This window comes from Rhinoderma darwinii, chromosome 5 (genome assembly GCF_050947455.1).
Source record: "Rhinoderma darwinii isolate aRhiDar2 chromosome 5, aRhiDar2.hap1, whole genome shotgun sequence".
NCBI classification, from domain to species: Eukaryota; Metazoa; Chordata; class Amphibia; order Anura; family Rhinodermatidae; genus Rhinoderma; species Rhinoderma darwinii.
In genome coordinates this window covers 88346522-88357383 of record NC_134691.1, presented here as the reverse complement: position 1 = coordinate 88357383, position 10862 = coordinate 88346522, and the positions used below count along the sequence as shown (strand labels likewise).

The window sequence follows — 10862 nt, the reverse complement described above, 5'->3', positions numbered from 1 at the left end:
TACTTCTAAATTCCTGATATACATGTTGGTTTAAAGAATCTGACAATATAGAGAAAAACGATTAAAGTGCAGGAGTGTGAAAAGTTTTTTTGAATGACTGTGTTTGTGCTTCTAAATGCAGCACGGACTGTCTATAGACTGTACTTCCGGCGGCTCATAACTCTGCGTTAGGAAATATAGCGTCCTGCCCATCTCAATGGCTCCTGTGTCCAGAACGGCCGGCAGCGCTATACGATCAGATTACATTTTACAGCGCTGGCAGCTGTTCTGGATGCGGTAGTCATGGAAACGAGCAGGACGCTCGGTCTCCTAAAGCAGAGTTATGAGCCGCCGACAGCACGAACTATAGACAGTCCATGATATATTTGGTAGCAGATTTGCTAAAACAAGTCAGTCATTTAGAAAAACGATTAGTGTGAACACTCCTGCACTATAACCGTTTTTCTATATAATGTCAGTATAATTGAAAATACTCTTGCAACAAATATTTATATGATATTAAACGAAATAATTAGTTCTTGAGCGAATATCTTATGTGAAGCTGTAGTAAATAATCATAAGTGTTTCTTAAACCAGTGTATTACGACTGAAATAAATGTAATGTCATAACCTGCTAGAAATAAGGAATCTTTGGAACAATTTTATAACCCGTGGGAGTATTATTCCTCCAGTAAATGTAAATGTTCAATTAGTAAACCAAAATACACAATTTCTCCTTTATTTTATTGGAAAACATTACTAGAGCATAACATTTCACATAACTTAGATGCATGAATAAAATTATGCACAATAATATTGTGTTTTATTATATGTACAGTATACATATTTCTTTAAAAGACAGATTTTCAAACATTTACAGTTTTAAATCTTTATTATTTTAAAACTCTACATGTCTTTGCAATACAATAATTTGTTACTTGAGTATGAGTAATGTACAATGAAGTTCTTTTGCCTGAAACTCAACCATAAAATACAATTTTATCAATATGATCTATTTAACAAAACAAAGGATTTCCGTATGGCTGGGGTTGCTTTAGCATGGTTTATGCCATGTAGTGCTGAATACATTCTTCCCTTCAAAATGTCCTAAAAAAATCAACCAAAAGTGCAATGGAAAGCTGCATTGACTAGCCAATAATTTTTTTTTAGATATTACCGAACCATATTTTAGGTAAATAGACAAATTCCAATATATATATATATATCTTACTTTTTCCCACTCTTTTTGTTTTTCTTTTTTTACGGAGGCAAACTCATAGTAAATAAAATGGTGATTATCTGCATGCCATACACACTTCCCTTTGCTGTAAAAGGTATACAGGTTATTAAAGACGTGTTGAAGAGGGCCAGTACTTTAGATAAATGCGTTTCACAAAGAGACATATGCTGGTAATAATGGTAACTAACATTTAACATCTAAATACAAGCTAATTTATATTTATCAGGCAGGCAGAAAGTATGGCCAAAATAAAAATTATAAAACGTTCTCCATATCACCTGCCCTTTGAAAGAACAAAAGTGTCTTGGTCCACATTTATAAGTAGTTTGGATGAAAAAGAAAACAGGGGCAGATATGCAGAACCCTCATGTAAGATTTATATTTCTAATAGATAAAACCTCAAAAAAATCATTATACAACACCATTGAGAACCTGAACTCCAATCTTCATAGAAAAAGGATGACCAGCTGTTTAGACTATGGATATATATGGGTAAAACAAGCCAAGGTATAAATGTGTGACATTGTAGATGGGCAGTTTAGACTTTCTTGTTCCATGGCACGGCTTTCACACGATAAAATTTTGTACCCAGGGGAACCTTAAATCGGTTTTGAGCCTGAAACAGAGACACATGGAAAAATATTACTTTCTAACAACAGCCATCATTAGAAAAAGGACATTTAATCCTTATCATAAAATAGAATTTATCAAAGAGAAAAGTTTCTTATCTACGTAGGCTCCAATCTGTTGGGTTTCCATTGCTTTTTGATGGCAATAATAGCATAGTCTGCCTGATCTTGCCTAAAAACACATTTCCGACCTATCCATAGAACAGATGATAAATGTTTGATCGCTAGGGGCTCCGCCGCTGAAACCCCGTAATTAGTAGACTCCCGATTTCCCTGTTTCTTCTAACCTGCATGACCAGAGTGAGGAGGAGTATGAATGAAGTGCCGGTCAAGCATGCGCGTTGCTGCTCCATTCAAACTCTATGGGAGTGATGGAAACAGCTGATCCAACCCCAGCGATCAAACATTTATCACCTATCCTGATCTTGTCGTTAGGGGATAACATTTAATCTTGAGATAACCCCTTTAAATATAGCACAGATCAATGCATCTAGATGCCACGTAAAATGTGATGTTTTAAAAGCATGAATGCTTGTATAATCAAATTAGAAAACACAAGTGTCAACCCTTCAAAGGCCAGCTCCAATGTATGAACAATGGCTGAAAATCATCTGGGATATTAAAACTTAGCATTCATATGCTTCTATTATAGGATATTTTCTCTGGGTTGACTTGTTCTGCCAAATACCAAAGTGATATGGCAGATACAAGCCATATTCTACAGTGATTAACTATATTCTCCATAGATTTGCTCATTACTATAACCTTCCATTTACCCGGTCAGGTTATGCTAGCCTGTTACAGATATACAAGTATGTGACTGAAATCTAAAACCAATTGCAGCATATGTATTCAATTTACCTTTTTTGCTTGGCAATACTCCTTTTCCATCACTTTACCAAGTACCCAGGGTCTTCTAGAGGAACCAGAAGCTACATAAAACAAGGAAGCATAATATACAAAATATAGTAAGTATATATGATCATGGCCATAACTAGTGTAAAACTCACAAAATCTCAAATCAAATCTGTAATCAAAGTAGTAAACATTTATTAGTCGATCTAAAAAGGAAAAGACACAAAAATGTATTCACTGAAATGCACGTTAAAAAAACCCACAATTTTAACCCTTAAATAGTACCTAGCTTTTGAGGTGACTTTAAATAAGCAGTTATATGTGTATATGTGAGGAATAACACTATTTCTGGCCATTATAGGACTTGTATTCTGCATTTTGTTTTTCTTCTCTGCAGACTCCTTTTCTAATTCTTAGTTGTCTCTGAGCTAGTGGACAGAGCATAACTGCTATCATTTCTTCTGTACAGTGCACACAGAGAAGAGGAGAAACCTGATCGCATGCCTATCTCTATCACTCACACACACACATATATATATATATACATACACACACACACACACACACACACACACACACACACACACACACACACACACATATATACAGTTAGGTCCAGAATTATTTGGACAGTGACAAGTTTTGGCATTTTAGCCGTTTACCAAAACATATTGAATATACAGTTATATAATCAATATGGGCTTAAAGTGCAGACTCTCAGCTTTAATTTGAGGGTATTCACATCCTAATTTGAGGCAGGGTTTAGGAATTACAGCTGTTTAATATGTAGCTGCCTCTTTTTCAAGGGACCAAAAGGTAATTGGACAATTAACTCAAAAGCTATTTAATGGGCTGCATGGGCTATTCCCTCGTTAATCCATCATCAATTAAGCAGGTAAAAGGTCTCGAGTTGATTCCAGGTGTGGCATTTGCATTTGGAAGCTGTTGCTGTGAACCCACAACATGAAGTCAAAGGAGCTCTCAATGCAAGTGAAACAGACCATTGTTAGGCTGAAAAAAATGAAGAAATCCATCAGAGAGATAGCACAAATGTTAGGAGTGGCCAAATCAACAGTTTGGTACATTCTTGAAAAAAAGAGCACACTGGTGATCTCGTGAACTCCAAAAAGCCTGGACATCCATGGAAGACAAAAGTGGTGGATGATAGCAGAATCCTTTCCATGGTGAAGAAAAACCCCTTCATGACATCTACCCAAGTGAAGAACACTCTCCTGGAAGTAGGTGTATCAGTATCTAAGTCTACCATAAAGAGAAGACTTCATGAGAGCAAAGAGGGTTCACCACAAGGTGAAAACCCTTAAATCAGTCTCAAAAATAGAAAGGCCAAATTAGACTTTGCCAAACAACATCTAAAGAAGCCAGCCCAGTTAAGGAACAGCATGGAACTAAGATCAACCTGTACCAGAATGATGGGAAGAAGAAAGTATGGAGAAGGCTTGGAACGGCTCATGATCCAAAGCACACCACATCCTCTGTAAAACATTCTGAAGTGTTCAGGGATAAACTTTCTGCTCAGATCCAACCAAATGCAGCAAGGTTGATTGGACATCGCTTCACAGTACAGATGGCAAATTATTTGAAATATTATGCAATGGGACTTACAGCAGAGCAAGTGTAATCTCGCCGTAACCTGTCATTTACAGCGTGATCTCGCGAGATTAAGCTTGCTCTGCTATAAGTCCCACACAAACGTTACCGAAGTGTCGAGATTGTGAATAGACATCCCGTCCTGGCTGGAAGGAATGTCTATTCACGGTCAAGACACTTCAGTAACGTTAATGTGTCAGTATAAGACAGCACATAGTGAACAACTCAGTGTCACTATGCGCTGAGTAAATGAATGGAGAGAAGTGTATGACGCCGATTGGTCAGCGTCATACACTCCTCTTTACAACGCCCGCTTGGTCTAAAGTAAAAACACGCCCAGTTGGGCATTAAGAAACTAATTAGCATAAAGCTAAAATCGCTAATAACGTGGTAAAAATAGATCGTTTTTCTAAATAAAAAGCACTACTGTCACCTACATTACAGCACCCATCTCCTTATGTAGGAAATAGGGCACCTATAATGTGGTGACAGAGCCTCTTTAAGGGACAGCCATTTTTGGCATTAATGACTAGGAGACTATTTTGTCTCACAAACATATATCACATTGTGTCAGCCATATTTCTAAGGCTACATATCAATTCATGGCCTTTTTTTTTTATTTCATAAGTTTTTTAAGGCAGCATTTTCAGGTAAACTTATTGTATTGTTTATTTATTTATTGTCTATACAAATATGTAGAAAGGACAATTGCATGAAAAAAAGAGGCAAGCAACCCCACCACTGTTTTTTTTCCTTTTACAGGTCATCTTAAGAAATGGCATAAATTAATTTTACATGCCATTATGAGGGTACCCATATGAATATGTTTTTGTTGTTTATTGCCCCTCCCTTTGTGAAAGCACTTAATCCCTTTAGGACAAGGCCATTTTTTTTATTTTTAATGTTTGACTCCCCGCCTTCCAGGAGCCATAACTCTTATTTTTCCGTCAATAGAGTGGTGTGAGGGCTTATCTTTTGCGGGAGGAGTTGTAGTTTCTACTGGTAGCATGTAGTATGTACCATGTAATGTGCTTGGAAAAGCAAAAAAAATTCTTCTTGGAAAAAACTGTGATTCCTCCATTGTTTTTTTGGGTTTCGTTTTTACGGCTTTCACCGTGAGGTAAAAAATGACAACTTAACTTTATTCTGTGGCTCAATAAGATTACAATGATATGAAATTTGTATAGTTTGTTTTCATATTTTACTACTATGAAAAAACCCAAAATATTTTTGTTTTTATCATTACCATTTTCTGGACATTCAATTTTTGAAATCACTTTATTACTTTTTTTGAGAGCTAAGTTGACCAAAAAAACTGGAGATTTTGGCGTTTTAAAAGTTTTATTTTTTACTGCGTTCACCGTGCGCATGAAAGAACGCTATATAGATTTTGGTGAATTTTTCACATTACTTTAGAGAAAAAAAGAGAAAAGGTTTTTTTTTTAATTTAACTTTTAATATTTTTTTTTGGAACATTAAAAAAACCAGTTTTTCACTTTTTTTTAAATTAGTCGCCCTAGGGGACCTAAAAAAGCGATCGTTGGATCGCTTGCATGATATAATGCAATACGAACGTATTGAAGTATATCGTGATACTGACAGTCTCATTTGAAGACCTTCAGAGGAGTACAAAGATAGCCGACCTGGGGGCCTTCATCAGGCCTCCAGGCTGCATGACAACCATCATCACCCACGATCGCATCCGGAGGTGAGCGATGATGCGATAGAGGGGGATGCCCCCGTGTTACTAACAACTTAAATGCCGCGGTCGCGATTGACTGCGGCATTTAAGGTGATAAACAGGCGGAATCAAAGTGATCTTTGGTTCTGCCCATTGCAGTGAGGTGTCGGCTGTATAACACAGCCGTCACCCGCTGAGTATGGAGCGCGCTCAGCCTGTGAGCGCGCTCCATGCTTCCCCTTAACCCTTATGTACAGTTACGTGATTGGGCGGGAAGGGGTTAAAAAGCGGAGTTTGTTTTTTTCCTACACCAGCAATCCTGTGCGGGCACAGCGGCTATAATGATTTGTTCTTCATTTCCAAAAGTAAGGACAGAGAATGGCAACCATTACATCTCCTATAGATGCTGTCTAGTTATGCTGTGATACATCCCTCACTCCAGGACTGCTACATCACTAGAGGCTGATCTGGAATCTGGGAAAGCTGGATAACAACTCATGAAGGATGTATTGATTGTCCCATAAATAAGTATCTATAAAGAATGAGTAAAACACATAAAAAAATGACATATGAGGGCGACTAGAAGACTTTACATTTTAGGGGAAAGGTTATTTAACACAGAGGTAGCATTTCTTTACAGTTATGACTTTAGCCTTAGGTGACTCCATCATTTCAGAAGACACAGCAGGCGTTCTTGAGAGATCATTATGTATTATGTAATGATCTTTCAAATAAAATCAATCTGTATTAGAACTGCTTCCCTTTAAGGTTGTCCTGACAATGGCCTGACTTTAGCCCTGCTGCTTTATGTTATTTATTTTACCATAGCTTAAACATAAACTGTGCAGGGTAATGTCCAACCATAAATACTTGACTTTATATTCTAAATATTAGCTTCAATCTTCTGTCTGGACAGTTAAAATGTTTGAGAACTGGCAAACAACGATCAGCAGCTAATACTATGTCCTCGGAATATCAACAAGTCATATGTCTCTCTGGAAGAACCTTATCGGTGCAGGATTGTGAAGTGAGACTGCTTAATGTACTGCGTGATTAACACAGCAGCAGGCGCTGCACACCTAGAATATCCCGAAATCTGGAAATAAATCTAACATATAAACACAATAAAGTAGAGAGACACAGCTGCAATGTAATTCATGGTAAAGAAGTTTCCAATTTTCTATAAAAAAATGGTATTGCTGAATGAAAATTGGGGAAAATCAAAAACATGATCATATATTGCTTGAGTGGGAATTAAAAAATATCTACACTTTAAAAAATGTCTTTAATATGTCATGGATACATATCAGAAGTTTTGATCGGTATGGGTCTGGGTGCGGAGACCCCCACCGATGACTGAAACTAAGGGGTATAAGCTCTTAGATGGTCCTCTCGCAATCTTCGACTGTGATTGGTTCTAGTTGTCAGCCTGAGGATGGCTCTCATACGTTCCATGTCAGCAGTCTTTAGAGATATACATATATATATATATATATATATATATATATATATACACATATATATATATATATATATATAGGCAGAAATAACCTTTTATCTCGATTATTTTAAAGACTATGTGTAAACAGCAGTATCTGATGCCTCTGATAGCGCCTAATTCTGAGATAGCCAAACTCATAAATCAACAATGTCTTTATAGGTCAGGGACTTCTGCACATTAACAACAGATCACACTATCTTTCTTTATGCCAACAAGATTTCAGTCTTGTGAGATAAAACCATTTCAACTGAAAATATTCTGGATAGTTCCAGTCTATGAACAGAAAAAGATGAGAAAAATGAGTAGAGCGATTTACAACATGAAGAGCTGACGCATGAAAACAAGACTTCCTTTTGTTCACTGCATTTCATTACCAATTACAGGATTTGCTTGTGTCTATTTCTGGGGAGGCGAGAAGCATTTCTCACAGATCCCTGTATAATACGGTCCCTCTATTTATATGGTCAATGACATGTAAACATAAAATTTTTGGAGTTGCACACAGATGTAGCCACACATTTCACTGTGAGCAGTCAGAAGTGTCAGATCATCAGCCATGACTAGAAGTGGTTCACAGGAGAGAATAGCAAGACTTAAACTACAGCATATTAGCTTCACTTTTATCTAAAATGTGCCATGTGAGGGCAGCTTTTGGGATATCCATAGCTAGATTGTGGTACATTACAACCATCATATCACAGCCACATTCATTTATACACTATTGTGGGAAGGATACAGCACAATAGTTTAGTAACAGCATGTGATGGGATGAAACCTTTGCATTTGACATCCATTTACACTAAGGAACGATGTAGCCATAGTAGTTTCTGATTACATAGGTATAAAGGGAGCTGTATTCAAAACACACACACACACACACACACACACACACACACACAATGGTACATAGGTGGAAAAAAGACACAGGTCCATCATTCATTGCTTGGGTAATTATAACCCTCAATGCCATGTTTCAGTAAATGCGGACATAGTATCTGCCATTACTACATCTTAGGGTTGGGCCTCCATAGTTTGACTACTCTAACTGTAAAGAACCCTTTCCTATATTGTCTGAAACATCTTTCTACCACACCCAATGAATGTCCCCTGGTCCTTTGTAGAGTCCTTGGAAAGAACAGATCATGTGCTAGTACTTGACCACACATATATTTATACATGTTAATAAGATCAACTCTAAGGCGTCTCTTTCCAAGCTTAAGCCCAATTTCTCTAGTCTTTCATTGCAAGGGACACCTCCCATCCCTGCTTGACATTGAGTGCTGCTGATTTGTAACCTGGTCCTTCTCTTGTTCCGTTATCCCCAGTTTTATTCCATTTAATGTATAAGCAGTAATACTATTACTGTGGTCTAGGTGCACTACTTATCCAGGTCTTTCTGTAATATTTTACATTTAAGCTGAGTTTTAAGTATCCTACGAAGTTTTGTATGATCAGCAAAAACTGAATCTTTACTATCAATTCCACCAGTGCACTAATATTGTATTAGCTAAAATTGTAGATGAGCATTAGGAATATTGTTTAATTAGCTAAATGATCCGACGTTTAAAAGTGATGGTGGATAAGCATGGAGCCAAAATGCCTAGGCGACCGTGTGATCCTGAAAGTCTCTCATGCGAAGCTGGATTTCTGCTGTCATACAGTTGCATATGTAACCAGAATATCCATTCTAGCCCATATCTCCCACCATCACTTTCAGATTTCTGGAGGGAGATGCAGTCGGCAACATCTTTGGTGGTACCCTTTAAGGCCAAAAATAGGTTACGATGTGTTACTTGTATGTATGATGCCATTCTGAACACCATTAGCTGGTATAGATTTTATGACACTTCTGAAACATTCCAACCATTATCCAGTTTGTTGATGATCCACTGTTCTTCATTGACATAAAAGGTTTCTCATTGTGATCATTGAGGAGTCTAAAGATTTATTTTTTTTCCATACATTTTGCTAAGCAGTGGACAAGCTTTTAAGTGGAGTAATAATTTATTGACTTGGGCTTTTGCCAGAATATTGCACATTAAAGTCTCTCATAATTGGTAAAAATCATCATTTAAACATCACATTACAGTAATAGATCAGATGTTATACCTAGAACATCTGGAATTCTGCAGAAAGTTTGCAAGTAGTAGTCACATAATAAGTTATAAACAAACTTACAAAGGACGTGACTTGCTTGCATCAGAAAAAAACCCTGATAGAATATAATGTAACCCAATATCTTTTCATTATCTCCAAATAGAAGATTCAACTTGTAAGCTGATATTTTTTACTAATATTCCTGTCACTCATGTAACATATAGGCATTTTTTTGCGGAGTGGTATTTCCATAGGATAAAAAGGCAATATATCAGCGGTTTTATTGACATTGAAATACTTATGGATGACACTTACCACACTCACCTGGCTTAAGATCTAATGCCGAAAGTGATTCTGAATGCAAGAAATACAGCGTTGGGCTAACCGTAAATAACACATAATTGTCGTGACGTTCATCCAAGATAATAAGTACCAAATCCCCAACCTGGAAGCTGTCAAGATAGGAACACAAGGCAAAATATGTTAAGTTATCACAATTTATGTGACTGTAATGGTGCTATTTGTGACTGGGTATTGAAGCCATTGAATCACTTTTTCGACATGTTGTCAGCTTCTTTTAGGCAAATCTAACTTAATACTTGGCTAAATAATAGAAATGTAATTATTTACATCATCTAATATGATAGTGGAAATATCAAACATAAAGCTGCCCAACCATCTATGTTAGAAAATAGCAAACGACCAAGCAAATTCAGATGTCTAAGCGGCTAATGACAACAACTTATAACCAATCCGTAGTCATGCACAGAAAACTGGAGGCACAGAGACCCCTGTATAAGTAACATTTTGGGGGCTGGGATTACTGGAGGAAGCAGGTTCTGAATGGAAGACCCTTCCCTCTAATGAAGCCATATATCCTAATAGGACATATGCCCAGGGGTTGTCAAACCTAGACAACCCCCATTAGAAGTTACACTACTACTATAACTACAGCTTTATGTCTAAAAATGAATGTTTCGGACGGTTCAGATTTAGGACACTTTTGGTCACTAGATTATAAACTATGAAGAATAAATCAGTGGTGATCAACCTAACGTATTGTGGGTGCCTAGTATATATCCCTTGACTCCATCAAAGGGGCAGGCACATACATTAGTATGTCTTTATTGCACAGAGCACTCCATATACAGGAGCGGTCATGCCTGATCAATATACCGAGGAAGGCAGCTGGGTCATATGAATTTGCAGCACGTGAGGCACCTCAAACGGTCCCCGAAGTGTCAGATTGGCATCACCGGGTTACATAGTAGT

General features: G+C 37.2%; 1 protein-coding gene across 6 annotated transcripts in view; it reads right to left on the bottom strand.

Moving 5' to 3' along the window:
- Positions 1 to 731: 731 nt before the first annotated feature.
- Positions 732 to 10862, bottom strand: part of RB1CC1 (RB1 inducible coiled-coil 1) — a 130856-nt gene continuing 120725 nt past the window's right edge. For 5 of the 6 annotated variants that reach the window (XM_075826250.1, XM_075826249.1, XM_075826247.1 and 2 more), the window contains 3 exons: positions 9906 to 10042; positions 2710 to 2780; positions 732 to 1835 (listed from right to left, as the gene is read on the bottom strand). In XM_075826250.1, coding sequence (XP_075682365.1) covers positions 1758 to 1835; positions 2710 to 2780; positions 9906 to 10042 — 286 coding nt within the window. In that variant the 3' untranslated portion in view covers positions 732 to 1757. The remainder of the gene's footprint in view (positions 1836 to 2709; positions 2781 to 9905; positions 10043 to 10862) is intronic. The other variant, XM_075826251.1, reaches the window with a different exon arrangement.